Source organism: Salvelinus namaycush, chromosome 42, assembly GCF_016432855.1.
Source record: "Salvelinus namaycush isolate Seneca chromosome 42, SaNama_1.0, whole genome shotgun sequence".
NCBI lineage: Eukaryota > Metazoa > Chordata > Actinopteri > Salmoniformes > Salmonidae > Salvelinus > Salvelinus namaycush.
This window is the reverse complement of record NC_052348.1, coordinates 10,906,436-10,932,497: the sequence shown is the minus strand read 5'-3', so window position 1 is coordinate 10,932,497 and position 26,062 is coordinate 10,906,436. Positions and strand designations below refer to the sequence as shown.

At 42.9% G+C, this 26,062-nt stretch overlaps 1 protein-coding gene across 1 annotated transcript in view; it reads left to right on the top strand.

The window, feature by feature from the left end:
* Positions 1-25,551, top strand: part of LOC120034739 (polypeptide N-acetylgalactosaminyltransferase-like 6) — a 250,166-nt gene extending 224,615 nt beyond the window's left edge. Inside the window, exons 7-12 of the mRNA XM_038981342.1 lie at positions 5,698-5,815; positions 14,871-14,978; positions 15,239-15,460; positions 21,280-21,396; positions 23,691-23,840; positions 25,378-25,551. Coding sequence (XP_038837270.1) covers positions 5,698-5,815; positions 14,871-14,978; positions 15,239-15,460; positions 21,280-21,396; positions 23,691-23,840; positions 25,378-25,551 — 889 coding nt within the window. The remainder of the gene's footprint in view (positions 1-5,697; positions 5,816-14,870; positions 14,979-15,238; positions 15,461-21,279; positions 21,397-23,690; positions 23,841-25,377) is intronic.
* Positions 25,552-26,062: the final 511 nt, after the last annotated feature.

Sequence of the window (26,062 nt, the reverse complement as noted above, 5' to 3'; positions counted from 1 at the left end):
CCATTTCATTTATTATTTAACCTTTATTTAACAAGGCAAGTTAGTTTATGAACAAATTCTTATTTACATTGACGGCCTACCCCGGCCAAACCTGGATGACGCTGGGCCAATTGTGCGCCGCCCTATGGGACACCCAACCACAGCCGGTTATGACACTGCTTGGATTCGAAACCAGGGTCTGTAGTGACACCTCTAGCACTGAGATGTAGTGCCTTAGACCGCTGCACCACTCGGGAGCCCCCCAAATAATTTTGTCCCTGGGTGGGCCAGACCTTCATACAAACTAAAGTGCAGTATAGGCCTACCGCTGGCCAATAGGATGGCTCAGATGACCGTGTCTGCAGTAACGTAGCAGGCATAAAGGAAAGATACAGTAAAGTGAGATGTCAAAATGCTTAAAACCATGACTAGAGAGAGACTGTCAACTAATACAGCAAAGAGCTGCTGTTTATGTGAGTGAGTTCATGTTTAAGTTCTTACTCAGCACTGTCAACACTTTGTATTCAACACTTTTATAAACCATATGCTGCCAGCACGCCTACAAGCGAACCACTTTGGGCGGCCTAAGCGGCACGCTGCAATTCACCGCGTGCTAGTGTACACGATTCGTAAGGCTTTATCGTTGGGTTTATTACATAAATGTTTGTCAATTGACTAGGAATGCCTTGGAGATGGACCAGTGGATTGCGATCGAACGGTTGGTGACCGCTGCTGTAGAAAGTGGAGTGAAGTTCTATCTCGTGCTTCTCTCTGTGGGGTGATATTTCTGCATGGCAGCTGCGCGGCAGTCTCAGGGCTACAGCGTGCACACGCATGCAGTTTAGAGCGAACATTGTTTATAAGCTGCATAAATGTGGTATTTGTGTGGAGGTCCTACCTTAATTGGATCTAAAAGCTCATCCCTTGAATGTACATGATGATTGACATCTCCAGGCAGGCGGGTAGGTGGCAGTAATTGGGGAGCGTGGCTTAGAAACAGATAGGTGTCAACATACTGAGGTGTGGCTGAGCTTGTCAGAGATGTGCGAAGTGTTTGTCGACAGACAGAGGCCCTCTGAATCGATGCCTGGGTTTTTTAAAGCTAAGCCACTGAAGCTACAGTATGTCTGTCTGCACTACAGAAGAGAAGGGGTATGATTAATTGTATTTGGAAAAGCCTAAGTAAAGAGAGGTTGGAGCTGAGCTCCCCTATCGTTTGGACTGATGGAGACTGGGAGCCCTTCCAAACTGTCTCCACACACACACACACACACACACACACACACACACACACACACAATCCTCTGTTGCTTTACTGTGCTGTTAAGGGATGACAAACATACATGAGGTGTCAAAGTCTTGCTAACTATTTGTCTGTGTACAGTGTGTGTAGAGTGTGTGTACAGTGTGTGTGTACAGTGTCTGTGTGTGTGTGTACAGTGTGTCTCTGTGTGTGTGTACAGTGCGTGTGTGTGTGTACAGTGTGTGTGTGTGTACTGTGTGTGTGTGTTTATTCTTCCACATCTGTCTGTGTGATTCACCCCATCATAAAGAACCTATTCTCCCTGGACAAGAGTGTTCACACATTACACCGCTTAACCCAGGACAGAAACGATGTTATATTTGAAGAAGAAAAACCTCCAACTCATTTCCCGAGAGAGAGGCCAAAGGCTTCAACAACATGGCTTTATTAGCATGTTGCACTAATTCCAACAGCATTTAACTAATCACATCAGATAATTAGTATTTTGAGTGGAATTACTTCTTAATTCGCTTATAGTCGGGTCAGTCAGTGTTCAGACTAGTAAACTGCCTGATCTTGCGAGCTTACATGCATGATGGCTACACAGATATCAGTGGTAATCAGTCTGGTAATTATGAGGCTATGTTCAGACTGTCAGGGTTGAGCTCTGGTCTAATTCTACAAGGAATTGGCCATACATAGGAAACCACACACACACATCCACACGAGAGAGAGCAAGAGAGAGAGAGAGAGAGAGAGAGACACACACACACACACACAGGGTCTTCAATTCAATGGCATTCATGGCTCTATTTCGTTTGCCTAACGTGCTACGTATACGGATGAATAGATCAGCTAAGGCCTTGTTTGTAAGCTATTCCCCAAAGGTCTATAATGTACACATCAATGTAGAACAGCAGTGATCTGCTGTGTGGAGTGCAGTACAGACTCAACTGGCTGGAGGGTAGAGTAGTGTTGTGTCAGAGTGCTGTAATTTATGCATGTTCAGTATGATAACATTAGGAACAGTATGTATGAAGGTTAATGAGCTGTGTGAGCCGAGGCTTGTACAGTGTGTGTGAGTGTGCCTGCCTGTGTGTGTGTTTGTACACTATATGTACATAGGCCAATGCGTGCTTGTGTGTCCTGCAGTTTGATTACAGTGATTAGGTTCCTACTGTGGGTAGCAGGTCATTTACAGGGCTGGGCCTCCCAGTCTCCTTCAGAGGCCAGAGAGGCTCAGTCAGCCTCAGTAAGTAGCTTGACCCGGTTACACACGCCCCACTGTCTCAGAACCTCAACCTGCAGCGGTGTGACCTCTGCTTTACTCACCTGGCTGGCCAAACACACACACACACACAGAGACACACACAGGAACACACACATACAGCCTCCTCCGTCTCAGCTCAGCCTCATTGATCTACACATTCCCTCTGAGATCCCTGTCTAATTAAGGGATCGATAACAGCCACCACGCTGCAGTCTTACTATATCATATCCAGTTTGGCTGCTCCCTTCAACTCAGACCCAATCCTTCCTGGAGGAACCCACACTGAAGTAATCACATCTCCTTAGTGCTAGCCCTCTGTCCCTGGCAGGTTTGACTGACCAATATCATCTTGTCTGACTGGCCTTGTTTCTTGACTACATAGTCTGCATACCAAATGGCACCCTATTCCCTAGAGGGCACTACTTTTGGCCACGGACTACTTTTTGATTGGGATTGTGTTATGGCCAGGAGAAGGAACGTGCATGCTGCATATTCAGCTCAGCCCCCCCTCAGTTTTATCTGTTTGTACACTGACTTTGCATATAATTAATTAATCCTACAATATTGAATTTGGCTATCAGGGCACCCTTGAATAAATTGCATGATGTCTCTGAATGCTGCCCTCCTTCAATCAGATCATCTCTTCATAGCAGGCTGGTTCCTTCCTCCTTGTTGGGTAAGCCTCCTGTAGGATTAGATGAAGGATATTAATTCTCTCTCTCTCTCTCACTCTCTCTGAGCCTATCAGCAGCAATCCAGCCTGATCAAACAGTGTAAAGCCTCCACTAACCACTGAGATATCCACAGCTAAAAAACAGCTCTCATTACCTTCTATATCACCACACAAACCATCCCACTCAATCTCTCCCGTGGTGTATTTAAACCGTAGTGAATCAAAAACGGACTTTTCAAACGAGGGTTTAATTTCAACCACCACAACCAGAAAGTGTAGTGTCCACGACAACTTTAACTTCCCAAATAATCTTCTAGTGTTGTAGGTTTTTTAAAATAAGAATATTACGGGAGTTAGTTCTGGATTTTGTCTAATCCCTCTTTCCATCCACCTTAACCAGAAGTTGTAGTGTCAACGACAAATAAACTACTTTAACTTCCCAAATAAACTATGTTCTCTAGTGTTTTTCAGCTGTTGTTGGCAAGGCTGCTAAGAAGATAAAATATATAATGATTTCAGCTTGCTCCTCCATTAGCTCCTTTAATTGAGTGGACTGGTATATTTCAGCGCTTTATTAAATTGGAGGGAAGCAGGCCGGAGGGTATTACCCGCAGAGTAAATAGATTTCTTCTCTGAGCTCCCTCCGTCTGGCTCTGCCTTCACCACCACACACAAGCTCATTCCTCACTTGTTGTCTTGTCTTGTTTTTTGCACGGGCAGATCGTGGTTGTCATAGATACATAGACACACCAAAAAAAATGTAACAAGGAACATTTGGTTCCTTTGACTCATCATTGGGTCAGACCAAACAGTTTTTCGGATTAAAAAGACTGTCCATCTGTGGAGGCCTAACCTTAAGACACCAAATCCAATCCCTCCCACAACTCCTTTGCTATTTGGGATTTTACTGCTTAAAACTTTCTTGGCTTAAAGCTCTTTTTTGTTGACTAAGATGCCCAAATAATGCAACGCTTCCTCTGTGAATCAGGAGGTGTGAAGAGATTTAATGAGTCAAGCTTGCTGTTGTGTTGTGGCTTTGTGCCATGGTGCCGTTTACTCGGAGCATTTTGGTTACAAAACACCCCTAGTTCAACGGCTCCCCAGCTCAAACGCTAGACCTATCCTCCACACTGCCGTACCGCTTCCATCCAAGCCTCACATCAAGTCACCGCCGCTCTTTTCGCCCTCTCAGTAATTCAAAGGGCTGTGGTGTTTTCCTTTTTTGGCCTCCTCTACTTACATCACAGTATTTCATCCCCCCACGCTTTATTAGAAGATTGTCGCCTCGTCCTCGTCGCTACCGAGGAATGACTCAAAAAGAGCTCTTCCCATTACCCGGAGGATTACTCTGATTCTCCACCGTGCGTCGAAGAAGAACTACAAGGAAAAACATTCAAACATGCCAAAGTCAGGGTCCAACAAAATCCACTCCCCGAGCTTAAGCCCTGCTGAAAGGGAGTGTGAAATAACAATGAGTACAGGTTTGGGGCAGTACAATGAGCAAGGAGGGAGAATAGGAATAGGCAGGGAGAAAGGATTAGAATACTATTAGTAGAAGCAGTTTGTTGTTGATAGGAAGGAAGTTGCTTCTCCTTGGAGTAGATGCTGCTTACTGTGCACCAATCCCTCGTCTGCTTTGATTTTTCTGTAGATTCTGCAGTGGGAAATGTGAAATGTCAGGCAAATAGACATGTCAAGTGTCAATCATGGGGATTTTTGACTGCTTGAGCTCTTTGTGAAGTTTATCGATTGCGCGAGGGTCGGTGTCAGCATACCGCGAGAGACTGGTATTTCTTTGCCGTGATTGGATAAAAGCTTTGACTGAGATAAGCCTGAACGGAACATCCTTTATTATTGCAAGCCAGGGGATTTATGGGTAAAGACTCAATATGTCTTTGAGACTGCCTGCGTGTCTGAGTGCATGTTTTTACTATATGTATGATGGTGTTTTAGAAGGTGTGTATTTACGTATCCAGGGGCAACAGAGCGATGCGGGTCATGTGAGGGCCACATCATTTCTCTCTGTATGCTTCCACTAAGACTGCAATATGATTGTCTCTGGATTATGATGCTCAAATGCCACCTTTCAATATATGTACTTTACATATGTCATATTTTTCTCAGCTCAAGGGATTAGGTATGTTACTTTATATTTTTGTTAAAGAATTACTCACACCCATTATCTGTCTGATACCACAAAGACTGCAAGTGTAGATGACTTTCTCTGGATTTGGGATGCTTGGAATTACACCAAATGTCACCTTTCAATATATGGATGTTATGCACTATTTTAACGTAATAAATCTGAACATGGTAACTAACACTTGTATTATTTCTTTGTCTCTCACTGTTTCTCTTGCACAGTTTCTCTATCTGTCTATCTTTAAGAGCTACAGCTGTAGCAGTAGATGCTCACATTATAACACAAAAAGAACTGGACACCGCCACATTGTTTTGTGCTGATCAGAAGATTTAGAAAATAACTTTACCGACAAGCTAAAGACATGGATTCTCTCTCTGTCTCTCCTACAGGTCTCCAGTGATGGCCGGAGGTCTCTTTGCCGTCAACCGTCGGTGGTTCTGGGAGCTGGGTGGCTACGACACTGGCTTGGAAATATGGGGCGGAGAGCAGTACGAGATATCGTTCAAAGTGAGCAAAAATGTATAGAAGATAGCGTTTCCCAATCATACATTTCTCTTACCAATGTCCTCATGACTGGAAAAAAGTCTTATCATTCAAGCATCTCAATACAGCACTGTAGAGAAACTGGAAGTCTTAAGGAGTCTTAAGGTTGCTAGTCATGAGGGCTAAGTTCGTCTTTCAGTATACACCAGGGTTAGGCAACTAGATTCAGCCACAGGCCAATTTTTGTCGGAGCAGATGGTCGGGTGGCTTAATCAAATCAAATCAAGCTTTATTTATACAGCACATTTCAGACATGAAATGCAACTTAATGTGTTTCACAGAAAAAAAACTGAATAAAAACAATTAAAATAACAGAAATATTTACTACACAAAAAATCAGAAGAGGATAAAAAACAAAAGAATAAAAATAAAATGACTAAAAATCACCCTAAGGAAAAGCAAAGCTGAAGCAGCTTTAGCCCCCCTCAGGTTCTCTGGCAGGCTATTCCAGAGGCTGGGGGCATAATAAATTGAGTTCAGAATCTAAAATAACACCTAGGTTTTTTACCTGGTGTTTTATCTTTATTGCCCGTGAATTAAAATGTTCGGCCAGATTCTCTCTCTGTGCTTTGGCTCCAACAATAAGTAAATCAAATCAAATTGTACTCGTCACATGCGCTGAATACAACAGGTGTAGACTTTACAGTGAAATGCTTACTTACAAGCCCTTAACCAACAATGCCATTTTAAGAAAAATAAGTGTTAAGAAAATATTTACTAAAATAAACTGAAGAAAATAGAAAAATAACAAATGATTAAAGAGCAACAATAAAATAACAGTAGTGAGGCTATATACAGGGGGTACCAGTGCGGGGACACAGGTAAGTTGAGGTAATTGAGGTAATATATACATGTAGGTAGAGGTAAAGTGACTATGCATAGATAATAAACAGAGAGTTGCAGCAGCGTAAAATGGGGGGGGGGGGGGGGGTCAATGCAAATAGTCCGGGTATGCCATTTGAGTTGGTGTTCATGAGTCTTATGGCTTGGGGGTAGAAGCTGTTAAGAAGCCTTTTGGACCTAGACTTGGCACTCCGGTACCGCTTGCCGTGCGGTAACAGAGGGAACGATCTATGACTATGGTGGCCGGAGTCTTTGGCAATTTTTAGGGCCTTCCTCTGACCCTGCCTGATATAGAGGTCCTGGGTGGCAGGAAGCTTGGCCCCAGTGATGTACTGGGCCGTACGCAATACTCTCTGTAGTGCCTTGCGATCAGAGGCCAAGCAGTTGCCATACCAGGCGGTGATGCATCCAGTCATGATGCTTTCGATTGTGCAGCTGTATAATTTTTTGCGGATCTGAGGACCCATGCCAAACCTTTTCAGTATCCTGAGGGGGAATAGGCATTGTCGTACCCTCTTCACGACTGTCTTGGTGTGTTTGGACAATGATAGTTAATTTGTGATGTGGACACCAAGGAACTTGACGCTGTCAACCTGCTCCACTACAGCCCCGTCGATGAGAATGGGGCCGTGCTCAGTCCTCATTTTCCTGTAGTCCACAATCATCTCCTTTGTCTTGATCACGTTGAGGGAGAGGTTGTTGTCCTGGCACAACACTGCCAGGTCTCTGACCTCCTCCCTATAGGCTGTCTCATCGTAGTCGGTGATCAAGCCTACCACTGTTTTGTCGTCAGCAAACTTAATGATGGTGTTGGAGTTGTGCTTGGCCACACAGTCGTGGGTGAACAGGAAGTACAGGAGGGGACTGAGCACGCACCCCTGAGGGGCCCCCGTGTTGAGGATCAGCCTGGCAGATGTGTTGTTGCATACCCTTACCACCTGGGGGCGGCCCATCAGGAAGTCCAGGATCCAGTTGCAGAGGGAGGTGTTTAGTCCCAGGGTCCTTAGCTTAGTGATGAGCTTTGAGGGCACTATGGTGTTGAACGCTGAGCTGTAGTCAATGAATAGCATTCTCACATAGGTGTTCCTTTTGTCCAGGTGGGAAACACTAGTGTGGAGTGCAATAGAGATTGCGTCATCTGTGGATCTGTTGGGGCGGTATGCGAATTGGAGTGGGTCCAGGGTGTCTGGGATGATGGTGTTGATGTGAGCCATGACCAGCCTTTCAAAGCACTTCATGGCTACAGACGTGAGGGCTACGGGTCGGTAGTCATTTAGGCAGGTTACCTTGGTTTTCTTGACCACAGGGACTATGGTGGTCTGCTTGAAACATGTTGGTATTACAGACTCGATCAGGAATAGATTGAAAATGTCAGTGAAGACACTTGCCAGTTGGTTAGCACATGCTCGGAGTACACGTCCTGGTAATCCGTCTGGCCCTGCGGCCTTGTGATTTTTGACCTGTTTAAAGTTCTTACTCACATCAGCTACGGAGAGCATGATCACACAATCGTCCAGAACAGCTGCTGCTCTCATACATGCTTCAGTGTTGCTTGCCTCAAAGTGAACATAGAAGTAATTTAGCTTGTCTAGTAGGCTTGTGTCACTGGGCAGCTCGCTGCTGTGCTTCCCTTAGTAGTCTGTAATAGTTTGCGAGCCCTGCCACATCTGACGAGCGTCAGAGCCGGTGTTGTACAATTCAATCTATAAGGGCACAAGGCGAGACCCAAATGCAGACACAGGCAGATGGTTGAGTTACGATATTTATTATAACAAATAGGGGTAGGCAAAAGGCAGGTCAGGGACAGGCGAGAGTTCATAAACCAGGTCAGAGTCCAAACAGTACCAGGCGATAGGCAGGCTCAAGGTCAGGACAGGCAGGGGTTCAATGATCAGGTTCGAGTACAAACAGTACAAGGGGATAGGCAGGCTCAAGGTCAGAACAGACAGAGTGGTCAGGCAGGCGGATTCGGCGTCAGGACATGCAAGGGTCAAAAACCAGGAGGGCTAGGAAAAAACAGAGACAGGGAAAAATAGTAGCTAGGAAAAATGCTGGTTGACTTGGAAATACAAGACGAACTGGCACAGAGAAACAGGAAACACAGGGATAAATACAATGGGGACTAATAGGGAATCAGATGACCTGGCCTCCACAATCACCCGACCTCAACCCAATTGAGATGGTTTGGGATGAGTTGGACCGCAGAGTGAAGGAAAAGCAGCCAACAAGTGCTCAGCATATGTGGGAACTCCTTCAAGACTGTTGGAAAAGCATTCCTCATGAAGCTGGTTGAGAGAATACCAAGAGTGTGCAAAGCTGTCATCAAGGCAATGGGTGGCTACTTTGAAGAATCTAAAATATATTTTGATTTGTTTAACACTTTTTGGGTTACTACATAATTCCATATGTGTTATTTCATAGTTTTGATGTCTTCACTATTATTCTACAATGTAGAAAATAGGGAAAATAAAGAAAAACCCTTGAATGAGTGTGTCCAAACTTTGGACTGTTACTGTACAGTATATGCCAAGTTGCTCTCTCAGAATATCATAATGGACCTGCAACTTTGACTTTCTCCACTTCCGCTCTGCCTTTCTGCAATTTCTCTTTAATTGATTTGTTTCCTCACTCATCCAAGGGGCTCTCCTAACATAATCATAATAATTTGTACACCGCAAATTGACTACAACTCAGCCCCAATATAGATTTATTTGAAAATAGCAATAATTTCATAACTTGATTACATGTAGACACAATCACATGCAGTGCATTCAGACCCCTTGACTTTTTCCACATTTTGTTACGTTACAGCCTTATTCTAAAATGGAAATTTAAAAGAATCTCAATCTACACACAATACCCTATTATGACAAAGTGAAAACGGGTTTTTAGAAATTCTTGCAAGTGTATTATAAATGTTAAACAGAAAAAATGTATATTTCCATAAGTATTCAGACCCATTGCTATGAGACTTGAAATTGAGCTCAGGTGCATCCTGTTTCCATTGATAATCGTTGAGATGTTTCTAACGCTGGATTGGAGTCCACCTGTGGTAAATTCAATTGATTGGACATGATTTGGAAAGGCACACAACTGTCTATATAAGGTCCCATAGTTGACAGTGCGTGTCAGAGCAAAACAAGCCATGAGGTCGAAGAAATTGTCCGTAGAGCTCCGAGACAGGATTGTGTCACCGGTCTGGGGAACGGTATCAAAAAATGTCCGCAGCATTGAAGGTCCCCAAGAACACAGTGGCCTCCATCATTCTTAAATGGAAGAAGTTTGGAACCACCAAGACTCTTCCTAGAGCTGGCCGCCCGGCCAAACTGAGCAATCGTGGGAGAAGGGCCTTGGTCAGGGAGGTGACCAAGAACCTGATGGTCACTCTGAATGAGCTCCAGAGTTCCTCTGTGGAGATGGGAGAACCTTCCAGATGGACAACCATCTCTGCAGCACTCCACCAATCAGGCCTTTATGGTAGTGGCCACACGGAAGCCACTCCTCAGTAAAACTCCCGCTTGGAGTTTGCCAAAAAGCACCTAAAGGACTCAGACCATGACAAACAAGATTCTCTGGTCTGATGAAACCAAGATTGAACGCTTTGGCCTGAATGCCAAGTGTCACGTCTGTAAGAAACCTGGCACCATCTCTACGGTGAAGCATGACAGGGACTGGGAGACTAGTCAGGATCGAGGGATAGATGAAGGGAGCAAAGTACAGAGAGATCCTTAAACCCAATCGAACATCTCTGAAGGGACCTGAAAATAGCTGTGCAGCGATGCTCCCATCCAACCTGACAGAGCTTGATAGGAACTGCAGAGAAGAATGGAAGAAACTCCCCAAATACAGGTGTGCCAAACATGTAGCGTCATACCCAAGAAGACTCAAGGCTGTAATCGCTGCCAAAGGTGCTTCAACAAAGTACTGAGTAAAGGGTCTGAATACTTATGTAAATGTGATATTTCCATTTGTTTTGTTTTTTAATACAGAAAAAAATATCTAAAAAACTGTTTCTCCTTTGTCATTATGGGGTATTGTGTGTTGATTGATGAGGAAAAACAACAATTGAATAAATTTTAGAATAAGGCTGTAATGTAACAAAATCTGGAAAAAGTCAAGGGGTCTGAATACTTTTCCAAATGCACTCTACCTCTTTTTTTTTATTCATGGGAATACTTGGTGAGCAGATTTCCTAAATGAAAGTAATTTCTTGCTGAATTCCTGGTGATTTTTGTATTTTTTTAAACCAAAAACTGAGATCCCTCCCCAAAATATATAATATATATATTAGTTTAGTTTTTTGCTAAAAACTTTGGGAGGCCAAAACAAATTACTTGCGGGCTGGTTTTGGCCCACGGCCACCTGTTGCCGACCCCTGGTCTATACTATCCAATTTCTATCTATGCTGAGGTGGTTCTATTTAGTCCTTGTCTGCACTGTGTGTAACACGACATATAAATGCCACTAGTCTTTTATTCAATATGATAGGATATGATATAATATGAACTAATAGTTCAAATTATACAAACATGGTCACGTAGCAATGTGGCACTTCCACCCTTTTCATCCAGTGACTGTGTCCCACCTTACCTTGAATTAATTTTATTGGACATATTTAAAATACATCTAAAGTTGCGTCATTCATCTGAGCACAACAATACATCCCTTAAAAATTACAGATGATTTAAAACACACTAAAGTCTACCAATTTTGCAATTATATTAGAGTCCAGACAATCATGGACCCATAACAATGTGTTTCTTTCGTCCATTCTTTTCCATCCTGTCCCATCATACCCCTGCCTCAGTCTCCAGACAGGTCAATCTGCTCCCAGACAACTTTATTAAACTGAAATGACTTTCACTCAGAATAATTTCTCTCGCTCTGTTCTCCAGTGTTTTGTTTCCCCTACCTTCTCCAGTACAATGCACTCCTCAGAACCCAGCATTCCAAAATAATGTTTGTGTGTGTGTGTGCCCGTGTGTCTGCAACCGTGTGTGTGTGTGTTAGTGGGTTACAAGCAGTAGTTCAGGCTTTAGCCTCCTTCCCAAACTAATTACAGCCAGTGATGTTTGGCTTGTTTGCGGCTCAGAGGTTATTCCATTTTGATTTCTGGAGGAGAACACAGTATATGGATGTGAGGGAATATTGTGTTTATCGTGCCTGACATACCTGCCATCCAACCGGGTCTCAGTATACTCTCTCTCTCGCTTTCTCTCTCTCTCGCTCTCGTTCTGTCAGTGAGTGCACTTTGTAATTGGAATGCAGCCCTTTCTTCCTTGACTTGAAACCATGGCAACGATAAAAATAGTTCCCAAGCAAAATTGCAATAAGTCTTCTTACAGAGGTGGGAGGGGGGATTCAGACATTTGTGTTAATCTGTGTGTTTTTGAGTCGTTGGTGTTATTTTGTATTGAGAATTCACAAGTGTACAATAAGCACACAAATGAAGCAAAAGTGTAAATATCTGTCTAAATGTTAAAAGCTCTGATTCAGAGTTCTCTGGTCCAGTTACTTAGGGGAGAGTGGGGTAACACGGATCCCAAACCAGCTGCGCGCGTGCAACACCAAACGCGATCACGACACACAGGTTAAAATATCAAAACAAACTCTGAACCAATGACATTCATTTGGGGATAGGTCGAAAAGCATTAAACATTTATGGCAATTTAGCTAGTTAGCTTGCACTTGTTAGCTAATTTGTCCTATTTAGCTAGCTTGCTGTTGCTTAGCTAATTTGTCCCTGGATATAAACATTAGGTTGTTATTTTACCTGAAATGCACAAGGTCCTCTACTCCGACAATTAATCCACACATAAAAACGGTCAACCAAATCATTTCTAGTCATCTCTCCTCCTTCCAGGCTTTTTCATTGTTGAACGTATATGGTGATTGGCATCTAAACTTTCATAGTATTACCACGACAACCGGCAACAGTTTGTCTTTCAATCACCCACGTGGGTATAACCAATGAGGAGATGGCACGTGGGTACCTGCTTCTATAAACCAATGAGGAGATGGAAGAGGCAGGACTTGCAGTGCGATCTGCGTCAGAAATAGGAATGACTTCTATTTTAGCCCTTGGCAACGCAGACGCTCGTTGACGTGAACGGTGTAGTCAGGGTATTAGGAGAGAAATGATTTACATTCAGCATCACTCTGTAAATGAAATATATCGTATTATTTCTAGCAAAGATATCTACATATATTTCAGGATGTTGTGTATCCCTGGAAATAATCAGAATTCATGTAAACATTACAGTTTTGAAAACATAGCTATGCCGCCTACAAATGTCTGTATTGATTGAAATATTAGCACTTACATTTTTGAAACCATCTTTATTTCCCAAACACAATTCATCATAATCACAATCGCTTTTTTGTCTTTTAATATTTTGAAGCATCTTTTAACACAGGCTTAACACCTAACAAACACTTTGTACTTTTTAAAAGTAACCTCATATCCCACCAATAATGCCTTGCATTACACTTGGGAAGAAAACACTTCAATTTGCTCAACTTGCCCCAAGACAAACATTTTGACTTTATTACCCCACACAGCTACAAGGATGCACGTTCATGCTAGGTTTAGGGCCTCACATTGAAGCTTATAGAGACCCCAGCTGCTGTATAGAACAATCTTAAAATTATCTACTTTGGTTTAGAAGCATCATGAAACCTCTAACACAATAAATGATTTAGACTTTTTTGACCTAACTTGCTTACCACTTTTTCCATGTGGTTTCTTCCTTCATAGACTCCATGAGATGATGACCGCTTCCTAAATATTTGGTCAAATTATACATTATGTGTATGGTTTCCTAGAAACAAGGGTGGCTCAACTGACCCCTTTGGCTCAACTTACCCCCCTCTCCTCTACTGTCACGGAGTATGGATGTCTGACAGTTAGCCTACATATGATAGCTGTTAGACTGACAATCTATTGACCCTGGTTGTATCTCACATTGAACAGACATCATCAAAGCATCTCCAGGAATTGTACCTCGTCCTGTGAGTTGTACGCTAAAACAAATTGTTACTCATGAACGCATGGGAGTCATTCATAAACCCTCATATTTCTGCTGATATGAGAGGTTAATGAACATCTACACTATTCCTCTGAAGAGGCCATTTTCTGAAGACTGGAGGAATCTCTCCACATGTCAATGACGCCTGTAAAGCCAGCTTGACCATTAACCTGAGGCTCCACAGGAAAGCACCCTGCCTCGTTTTGATATGGCAGAGCAGGGAGAGAAGTGGAGCGCTCACACACAGACAGCGGGAGAGAGGAGGAGACGCGGAGGAGAGGTGAAATGTCCCAGGGTCCTTTCCAAACAGTCAGCATGACCACTCTAATTCTAATCAAGATGCCAAGTTTGAAAGAAGGAGGGGTGAGAGAGGGAGGGGAGAGGAATGAGAAAGAATGGAGGGACATGAAGAGATAAAGAGAGGCATAGGGAGGATGAGAGAGCGAGGGAGACAGTAAGGGAGAGGATAGCAGACTGAAGGAGTTCAGAGTAGCACTACTGACACCTGCCCTCTTCCTTCCTCTTCTTTCTCTTCCTTTGATGCAGGAAAGAGGGGTATTGAGCGGAGTGCTCTGGAAATAGGATTCCTTTCAGTTCCTCCGCTCAAAGAGGCTTATAATGTGGCCCTGCCAAGCAGACAAAGTGGGAATCCACTTCAAGTGTGGACAGAGTGACAATAGGTTGTCTGTATTAGGGTCTTGCAACAAACAGAACACAAACCCATCTACACAACCATTTCAACAACAATGTCCTCACTCTGAACTCAGTCCACAATCACTCAGGGCTTTGAAATGGAAAGATTCCTGTGATTCCTTTCTGGAACAATAGGAAAAACAAGATGTGCTTTTTTTCTTTTCATTCTTTACTTCAGTGGAACTTTCCGGGAACTTTCAATAAATTCTCTGATTTCTCCCGAAATCCTAGAATCAGGAGGGAATAAGCAGGAAATCCAGAATCATCCAACCAGGTATTCTGGAAAACCAGAAAATGTATGAAATGTTCCTGAAATTTTGCAACCCTACTTACAACACACGGTTGGTTGAGTTACAACGGTTTTGCGGCCTTGCTTAGAACACATAGCTAGCAGGCTGACAGAAAGCTTTTGAAGTAATGTACTGAGGTATTATTTGTGTTCCATCTCCATTCAGGTATGGATGTGTGGGGGCAGTATGTACGACGTACCATGCTCCCGAGTAGGACATATCTACAGGAAATACGTCCCCTACAAAGTGCCGTCCGGAACAAGCCTAGCCAGAGTAAGTTAGACTGACCAGTCAATACACTGCTTCCATCAACTGGTTATGGCTAACATGCGGCCATTTTGACTGGTTGTCTATTAATTAATTGGCACATGGCTGATAGATGGCTGGACCTACATCCTCAGTTTGACTATCTGATTTAAGATGAGGTCTGACTAACTCGGCGCACTGTGACCTGTGCTGTGATAAGCTAAACACAAAGACAGTCGCATCGCCTTACTCCATCTTTCCCTCACTGTCTCTCTCCCTTATCTCAGAACCTGAAGAGGGTGGCTGAGACATGGATGGATGAGTACACAGAGTTCATCTACCAGCGTCGTCCAGAGTACCGCCACCTGTCCACCGGGGACCTGACGGCCCAGAAGGAGCTGAGGAGACACCTCAAGTGTAAAGACTTCAAGTGGTACATGAACGCTGTGGCCTGGGACCTGGCCAAGTACTACCCCGCTGTGGAGCCGCTGCCTGCCGCCTGGGGAGAGGTAGGAAGTTAGGAATACACACAGAACCACCACACACAGACAAGAGCACGTACACACACAGACCGAGCTAACACACCTACAGAACGAATGAACACACTCGCAAGAGCCGGTACATACACACACACAAACAGAAAAGCATACAAAGGCATATAAAAGCACATGTGATTACCTTAGAATCCAAAATGAAATGTCAGGTCATGTTTTCGAGGTCACTTACTGAGGCATTGATACAAATAATAGGACTTCTCACAATACTTAGGCCTACATAAACCCACTGTCTTACATGCCAATAACAGCTAAGTCTGAGCAGTATCCACAGACTGATTTGGTTTCTTGCGTATTTTTAGCTGGTATTGTAATGAATTAATCTATTTCCAGACACCAATACATCAGCTAAGAGACAGTCCCTGAATGCCTCCACAGGTGTGTCATGGAAGGCTATTATTCTACCAGCGTTGTATCCCAAATGGCACCCTATTCCCTTTATAGTGCATGGCTTTTGACCATGGCCTAATATTGTGCACTATATAGGGAATAGGGTGCCATTTGGGACTCTTCCATGTTCATTGATTTATGAATGTCTGGTGCTCGCTGAAACTTAATGCGTTTCTCATATGGGACAGGCAGCCAGCAGCCTGCTAATGAAATGTTTTAGAGTAGACAGTGTCACAAAAAGGACACAGCTGGACTTTCTGCTTCACTACCCCCAGAAACCATAAGTAGCAGATTTTACTTTACATTGTCCATAAACATGACATGCAGTTTGCTGCATCGTATTCTGAGATATATATAATGCCTCTCTGTGTTACCTGTGAAGGGATGGGGCTGGAGATGGCCTTGGCATTTTATTACTATCTCACTCTGTCTGTTCTCTGGCACACACACACAATCTCACTCTATCTGCGCTCTGTGAGGATGGGATCTAGCCTCAGGCAATCATACCCATAAATGCAGGAGCTGGAATCAGGTTGCCTGGAATCCACACGCGTATGCTCCTTTCACCATTTACAGTTGAAGTCGGAAGTTGACATGCACCTTAGCCAAATACATTTAAACTCTATTTTTTCACAATTCCTGACATTTAATCCTATAAACAATTCCCTGTCTAAGGTCAGTTAGGATCACCACTTTATTTTAAGAATGTGAAATGTCAGAATAATAGTAGAGAGAATGATTTATTTCAGCTTTTATTTCTTTCATCACATTCCCAGTGGGTCTGAAGTTTACATACACTCAACAAGTATTTGGTAGCATTTCCTTTAAATAGTTTAACTTGGGTCAAACGTTTTGGGTAGCCTTCCACAAGCTTCCCACAATAAGTTGGGGGAATTTTGTCCCATTTCTCCTGACAGAGCTGGTGTAACTGAGTCAGGTTTGTAGGCCTCCTTGCTCGCACACGCTTTTTCAGTTCTGCCCACAATTTTTCTATAGGATTGAGGTCAGGGCTTTGTGATGGCCACTCCAATAGCTTGACTTTGTTGTCCTTAAGCCATTTTGCCACAACTTTGGAAGTATGCTTGGGGTCATTGTCCATTTGGAAGACCCATTTGTGACCAAGCTTTAACTTCCTGACTGATGTCTTGAGAATTTGCTTCAATATATCCATATAATTTTCCGTCCTCATGATGCCATCTATTTTGTGAAGTGCACCATTCCCTCCTGCAGCAAAGTACCCCCACAACATGATGCTGCCACCCCCGTGCTTCACGGTTGGGATGGTGTTCTTCGGCTTGCAAGCCTCCCCCTTTTTCCTCCAAACATAACAATGGTCATTGTGGCCAAACAGTTCTATTTTTGTTTCATCAGACCAGAGGACATTTCTCCAAGAAGTACAATCTTTGTCCCCATGTGCAGTTGCAAACTGTAGTCTGGCTTTTTTATGGCGGTTTTGGAGCAGTGGCTTCTTCCTTGCTGAGCGGCCTTTCAGGTTATGTCGATATAGGACTCGTTTGACTGTGAATATAGGTACCTTTGTACCTGTTTCCTCCAGCATCTTCACAGGGTCCTTTGCTGTTCTGGGATTGATTTGCACTTTTCGCACCAAAGTACGTTCATCTCTAGGAGACAGAACGCATCTCCTTCCTGAGCTGTATGACGGCTGCGTTGTCCCATGGTGTTTATACTTGTGTACTATTGTTTGTACAGATGAACGTGGTACCTTCAGGCATTTGGAAATTGCTCCCAAGGAAGAACCAGACTTGTGGAGGTCTACAATTTTTTTTCTGAGGTCTTGGCTGATTTCTTTTGATTTTCCCATGATGTCAAGCAAAGAAGCACTGAGTTTGAAGGTAGCCTTGAAGTACATCCACAGGTACACCTCCAATTGACTCAAATGTTGTCAATTAGCCTATCAGAAGCTTCTAAAGCCATGACATAATTTTCTGGAATTTTCCAAGCTGTTTAAAGGCACAGTCAACTTAGTGTATGTAAACTTCTGACCCACTGGAATTGTGATACAGTGAAATATAAGCTAAATAATCTGTCTGTAAACAATTGTTGGAAAAATTACTTGTGGCATGCACAAAGTAGATGTCCTAACCGGCTTGCCAAAACTATAGTTTGTTAACAAGAAATTTGTGGAGTGGAAAGAGGAGGAAGGGAAGTGCTACTAAGGTACCCAATAGTAAATGTTGGTAGACAGAAGGTGCTCTTTGGTAAAAGGTTTAAATTGATCATCAAAAAGAAAGGAGCACCAAGGCACTCTTCATATAATTAATTAAATGTAATTAATTATACGAAGAGTGCCTTGGTCCTCCTTTCTTTTTGATGACCAAATTTGTGGAGTGGTTGAAAAACAAGATTTAATGACTCCAACCTAAGTGTATGTAAACTTCCGACTTCAACTGTAAATAGTGGGGATTCCAGGCTAAGAATCAGGTATTCATGGAGATTGTTTCCCAACCAGTTTTTTTCCATAGGGAGGTTTGGTGCAGGATTGGTTTTAATCATCACTGATAGATGGTTAGATGGACCTGGGATACATCATTCACTAATTAATTCATCCTATGTGCCGGAAGGAAACCACATCCTCCTCTCAAGCCACTGAAACATTTCAGAAGCCTCACGGCGAACACGTTGTATGTTAATATGAAAAATGAAATTAATTTTGCATTACATATAATTGGATTCTATTCTTTCTATGTTTTTCTGACGTCCTGGCCCCTGGGTCAGGGTACTAATGATAATAGGTAGAATGGAAGGCCGTCTCAGCGGTGACCCACCTTTCCCACTCTTCGCTATTCACGTCTACAAGGCCATTAGCACAAATTGTACAAGCACACACACACACAACACAAGTCCAAGCTTATTCCCGTCCCCGCTGATTAACCACCCCTTCCGTATTAGCCAGAGGTGAAAATGGATAGTAAATAAGAAATGAAGCGGTGTACCTCTTGATGAGAAAATGTTTGCACAGTAAGTAAATATCTCCTCTTTCCTCCCCCGGGTGAGGATGATAGTAATTTTATCGTCAGGCTGACAGCTTCATGTGCCATCTCTTCTCTGGCTCTCACCCTGCCTGTCATCCCGCCTGTCCCCCCGCTGTCACCCCACCTGATCTATGGAACTATAAAGATCTCTCATAGAGAGAGAGAGAGAGAGAGAGAGGATGACGATCAGGGGTCAGCCTTCTCGACGCCTTAGAGCTGTGCAGACTGGGTAAATAGGGGGCTGTCGATCTGACTCCCTCCCTACCATCCAATCTGCCTCCCTCCCGACAACGGCTCCTTCAATAGGTCTAAATCACTTCAAGTGATGCAATCATCAGGCCTTTTGATTCGGCTCTAACTATGTCTCCAGATCAGCGCTGGCATGTTGATAGGCATGGCATCAGGGATAAGCACTGTGTTTTGCTCCTGGGCCCATTTCAGACAGATGAGGCTTGGGAAAAGTGGAGAGTGAAGGCCCATTATGCAGTACAATTCGCACACCATTATTGGTCTTTCAGAGCGATCAGCAGTTTAATCCTAATGACCCTGTGGTTAAATGCACTTTGTCGATGCGGGTGACAGGCTGAGGGAGTTTGATTATTTGAAGTTTCTGAATTGCAAAATGCAAAGGACTAAATTCTTATTATTGGTTGCCATGTAAAATACTGTAGAACTTTGCAACAAAGATTTGCATTGTTGGTATGTATCATCCTTTTGGAATAGTGTCCGATTGAATTAGGTCTATGTCAGGAAAACAGTATTTCCCTGTCTTTTCTCATTGGCTGCATCCTAGAGAATATAAGTAATCTTATCTCAGAGTGGAACTATGTATGGGTGACGATGTGACCTTCCAGAGATGGGGCTGCCTGTAGAAAATTGGTCACATCTGACCTGTACCTCATGGATGTTTCTGTTGTTGTTCAAGAGGAAAGGTGAAATCACTTGTCTTAAATATTTCACTCCTTCATGATGGGAAAAGGGGAGAGCCTCTCTAGTTTAGATGCAGGAGCAACCAAAGAGGCAGAAAGCACTGAGGCAAGAATTGTGTCGCCATTTTGTAGAGAATTTATCTGTCATTCCGTTAGTTTAGTTTTTGTTGCTCCATTTTTCACAGCTCAAGAGTTTTAATCTCAACTCCACAAAAGAAACCGGTTATCCTGACCCAAATAAAAGATGTACTCTGTACTCTGTTATTAGAAAACATGCACAACATTGAGGAGAGCTGACATTGAGTTACATTTTTATAATCAACATTTTCAGAGCCAACCATAGCGTTGTTGTCAGACATTCTCCACACCAACAGTCAAGCAATCACCATTATTTGCTACAGCCCTAGCTAATGTCTTTGGCCCCATCTAGTGGCGAGCAGGGGTAACAACTTTTATAAGAGTCAACCCTGTGCAAAACACCTCTGAGTATTCCATCCCTGGTCTCCTTCCTGTCAAATACAGTGTCTCACCCTGACCCTGTAGGATCTCCTCTCTCCAACCATTCCTCTCTGTCTCTGTCTCTGTCTCTGTCTCTGTCTCTGTCTCTGTCTCTGTCTCTCTCTCTCTCTCTCTCTCTCTCTCTCTCTCTCTCTCTCTCTCTCTCTCTCTCTCTCTCTCTCTCTCTCTCTCTCTCTCTCTCTCTCTCTCTCTCTCTCTCTCTCTCTCTCTCTCTCTCTCTCTCTCTCTCTCTCTCCTCCTCCTCCTCCTCCTCCTCCTCCTTTGTCCTCTCTCCTCTGAATGTGTTAGTGAGGGCCACAGAGACAGACAGAGACCAGGCTACTTTAGATGCAGTGCATCTGGATTCATGCATTATTGAGCCATACTGTGACACGAGCCAAGCTCACCTGAATGCTAGAAAGAGAATGAGGCAAATGACACAGTCAATCAAATGTGTTTGAGAGCCGAGTAACTCTGAAACTTTTCAAGTTTTCACAGTAGGGGGCACCTATTAACTCCGGCTTAGAGGGAGGAAGATGCTCCAGGAACGAATTAGCTTATCTCTTACAGTCACTGGTGAGAGTAGATCTTGTCAGCAAACTGTGAGAGCTTTGATACCATGTCAGATCATACGCTGTTACTTAAAACCACGTACTGTGTATAGATAGTTGGCTGCTTGTACTACGTTACTGTGTACAGTGTGTTTGGAAGGTTGCCATGGATTCCAATCTACACTGGAGTCCTGTGATCAGAGCGTTGAGCGTTAGAGAGAAGCCGGAGTATCTCATCCTGTGGTCTCTACATCTATAGATGTATATTGCATGGTGTTTGTTTGTGTGTGTGTGTGCGTGTGTGCGGGCATGCAAGTCTTCACCGAGGCCTCCCTTTCGCTGTTTTTGGGAGGCTTCAAAGTGTGTGTGTGTTTGGTTTTAACTGAGCCCTCCCTCTCTTTGTGTCCTTGTAGATTCGTAACGCTGCATCAGGTCTGTGTATAGACTCCAAGCACGGCCCCACAGGGACAGAGCTGCGACTGGACGCCTGTCTGAAGGAGGGGGCTGAACGCACCTGGGCACACGAACAGGTAGGTACAACCGGAGCCGTGTACTGTATACTACATTATACTGTATAGTAGGGTGTATTCTATACTATATTATACTGTATAGTAGGGTATAATCTATATTATACTGTACAGTAGGGTGTATTCTATACTATATTATACTGTATAGTAGCGTGTAGTCTATACTATATTATACTGTATAGTAGGGTGTAGTCTATACTATATTATACTGTATAGTAGGGTGTAGTCTATATTATATTTTACTGTATAGTAGGGTGTAGTCTATACTATATTATACTGTATAGTAGGGTATAATCTATATTATACTGTATAGTAGGGTGTAGTCTATATTATACTGTATAGTAGGGAGTAGTCTATACTATATTTTACTGTATAGTAGGGTGTAGTCTATACTATATTTTACTGTATAGTAGGGTGTAGTCTATACTATATTTTACTGTATAGTAGGGTGTAGTCTATACTATATTTTACTGTATAGTAGGGTGTAGTCTATACTATATTTTACTGTATAGTAGGGTGTAGTCTATACTATATTTTACTGTATAGTAGGGTGTAGTCTATACTATATTTTACTGTATAGTAGGGTGTAGTCTATACTATATTATACTGTATAACGTGGTGTAGTCTATACTATATTTTACTGTATAGTAGGGTGTAGTCTATACTATATTATAGTGTAAAGTAGGGTGTAGTCTATATTATACTGTATAGTAGGGAGTAGTCTATACTATATTATACTGTATAGTAGGGTATAATCTATATTATACTGTATAGTAGGGTGTAGTCTATATTATACTGTATAGTAGGGAGTAGTCTATACTATATTATACTGTATAGTAGGGTATAATCTATATTATAGTGTAAAGTAGGGTGTAGTCTATATTATACTGTATAGTAGGGAGTAGTCTATACTATATTATACTGTATAGTAGGGTATAATCTATATTATACTGTATAGTAGGGTGTAGTCTATACTATATTTTACTGTATAGTAGGGTGTAGTCTATACTATATTATACTGTATAGTAGGGTATAATCTATATTATACTGTATAGTAGGGTGTAGTCTATACTATATTATACTGTATAGTAGGGTGTAGTCTATACTATATTATAGTGTAAAGTAGGGTGTAGTCTATACTATACTGTATGGTACAGTGTTGTCTATACTGTATTATACTGTATAGCAGGGTGTAGTATATACTATATTATACTGTATAGTACAGTGTTGTCTATACTATATTATACTGTATAGTAGGGTGTAGTCTATACTATATTATACTGTATAGTAGGGAGTAGTCTATACTATATTATACTGTATAGTAGGGTGTAGTCTATAGTATATTATACTGTATAGTAGGGTGTAGTCTATACTATACTGTATGGTACAGTGTTGTCTATACTGTATTATACTGTATAGCAGGGTGTAGTATATACTATATTATACTGTATGGTACAGTGTTGTCTATACTATATTATACTGTATAGTAGGGTGTAGTCTATACTATATTATACTGTATAGTTGGGTGTAGTCTATACTATATTATACTGTATAACGTGGTGTAGTCTATACTATGTTATACTGTATAGTAGGGTGTAGTCTATACTATATTATACTGTATAGTTGGGTGTAGTCTATACTATATTATACTGTATAACGTGGTGTAGTCTATACTATGTTATACTGTATAGTAGGGTGTAGTCTATACTATAATATACTGTATAGTAGGATGCAGTCTATATTATACTGTATAGTAGGGTGTAGTCTATACTATAATATACTGTATAGTAGGATGCAGTCTATATTATACTGTATAGTAGGGTGTACTCTATACTATACTGTATGGTACAGTGTTGTCTATACTATATTATACTTAATAGCAGGGTGTAGTATATACTATATTATACTGTATAGTAGGGTGTAGTCTGTACTATATTGTACTATATAGTAGGGTTTCGTCTATACTATACTGTATGGTACAGTGTTGTCTATACTATATTATACTGTATAGCGGGGTGTGGTCTATACTATAGCACATCACCGGCCTGTTAATCATTCAGTCCGTCAGTCAATTGGCATTTTCCTTTAATACAAAACAAGTTTCGGGTACTGTAGCCGGCGATTGCTTCATATGCAACTAATGTTCCTGCTGTTTACTGTTAAATCTGAACAGATCATCACCGCATTCTTGTCCTCATGTTCATCCGCCTCCAAAATGACCTTTAGGGTAGTCATACTGTGAATCTCATAACGGAACTTGGATACCATACTGTGCCTGTGTACTTGTTTGTACTCAGATATTTACATTTGGCTGGAGAGAGGACATCAGGCCAGGGGATCCTCTCCACACCAGGAAGTTCTGCTTTGACTCCATCTCCCAGAGTTCCCCTGTCACACTGTACGACTGCCACGGCATGAAGGGCAACCAGCACTGGAGCTATAGGAAGGTAACTTTAAACAGAATTAAATAGAACACGATTATATTGTATCTCTATGGTACTTACTTTACTTCTGTTTTGGCTTTATATTCCATAAATTAAATTATTATCAATAAATAATCAATAATCAACAGAAAGTCAACAGTATGATTACTGTTATAACACCACATCAAACACCTCATCATTCAGATTACTACCACAACCACAGGACGGTACACAATATCAAAGTCATCAGACAGAAAAGATGTACACTGTGTTTTTACTGCTGCGTTCCAGGTAGAGGAAAGTAATAGGGGACTTATTTTATCGTGGCACCACTCCTATTTCCTCCACATCGTTTAGGGAGGAGAGATGAATGTTTACTCAACGCAAAATCAGAATGGCATTACAGTCCCATCTCTCTTCAGGTTCTGCCTAGAATGACTCGATGAGGTTGAGGTGCACAGATGCCAGCGTGAGTCCCAGATCTGTTTGCCACCTCCATTACCGTGGCAAGACAACACAGTCAGGTCTTGAACTCAGGCTACACAGATGCAATAGCTGCTTATTAAAGGGCTGAGTTGGGCTTGCACAGTGCACGGAGGCCTTGAGGCTGCGTGAACATTGTAAATCAGGAAGGCGGACGCATGATACAAGAACAAAATGACTGCCAAGTACCTCTGAGGCGTTCTCCACCTCCTCATCTTTCTCCACAACTTTATCCCTCCCCAGAGAATCCTTTTACAGTTTGAATCCACCACTGGCTATATTTAAGAGTTCGCAATCACCATAGATAATCTTTTATCGGAAGCCAGGGACGTGTTTTTATTTTGTGTTGTCAGTTTTCAACGATTCGTACTTCATTCAATTCCTCTTTCTTTTGCAGCTGAATTTGTTACTTTTCCCTTTCTGTCATGCGAGGGAGGATGAACCCAAAGAATAAACATCCAGAAAAGGAATGTAATGGTCCGTTGAAGCTTTGGGTTTAAAAACTCTTGTGTGTTGAACTCATATTTCTCAGCCTAGTTTAACTCCCAAATGCAGACCCCTCTCCATGAAATGAAGTAAACTCAGATTAGAATGGAGGGAGGAAAAACCGTGTTGCAGTCAGTTGCTCAGCTCCCCGTCTGTAATCTGTTTGAAGGGAGTGGGAGATGAGAGAGCAGGATTAAACAGCAGCCTGTCTGCCAGAGACAGGCTTACCTGTCTCTACTTTATTTGAATAATTTATTTCAATCCTTCTTTTCCTCCCTTCTCTCTCTCTGCCTCCTGCTCTCTCTCTCCTCTGCTTCCTGCTCTCTCTCTCTCTCTCTCTCTCCCTCTCTCTCTCTCTGCCTCCTGCTCTCTCTCTCTCTGCCTCTCTCTCTGCCTCCTGCTCTCTCTCTCTCTCTCTGCCTCCTGCTCTCTCTCTCTCCCTCTCTGCCTCCTGCTCTCTCTCTCTCTCTCTCTGCCTCTCTCTCTCTCTGCCTCCTGCTCTCTCTCTCTCTCTCTCTCTCTCTCTCTCTACCTCATGCTTTTTGTTTTGCGCTCTGTGTCTCTCTCTCTCTCTCTGGACCAACACATACAGGATAAATTGCTGTACCACCTGGTGAGCAGCGGTTGCATGGACTGCAGTCCCAGTGATAAGAGGATTTTCATGAATAAATGCGACCCTGGGTCGGAGACACAGCAGTGGCTGTTCCAGAGAGTCAACGCCACCGTCCTGGACAAATTCAACAGCGCAGCGGCTGCCAGCTCCTAGGAACCAGGCGCCAACCCCCACGACAAAAAAAAAACAAACGTGTGCATTGTAGCAGCAAGCGGCCAGCCAGTTAGCTAGCGGTCCTGTCTCCCAGACCCCCCAGCTCATCAACGTGGGGGCTACAAAGTGGAAGAGAAGGGGATGGGGGGGCTGGGGCTACGTTTCTGTTCTGTCTGACGGATCCTCTGCCCGATGGGATCAGATCCAAAATGGAGGATAAAGACTCCTTCCTGGCTGAAAGAGATTTTGGGATTCTGCCTGGTTCTGCCACATGGGCTGATGGGACGTTCAAGGTCGCGTTTCCTCAGAGAACCAACCAGACTAAACTAGACCCAAGCTAAGCCGCCACACAGAGGCACCTTGCTGGTCGAGGACACAGAAACCTCCAGAACACTGTCCTCTAGGTCCTCTATGGGTCAAAGGTCAAACACAGCAGGTCTAGTAGACTGGATTTGTTTGTATCAGGTTGAAAAAGGAATGTTCCAACTGTCACTCTCTCCAGATCGCATGG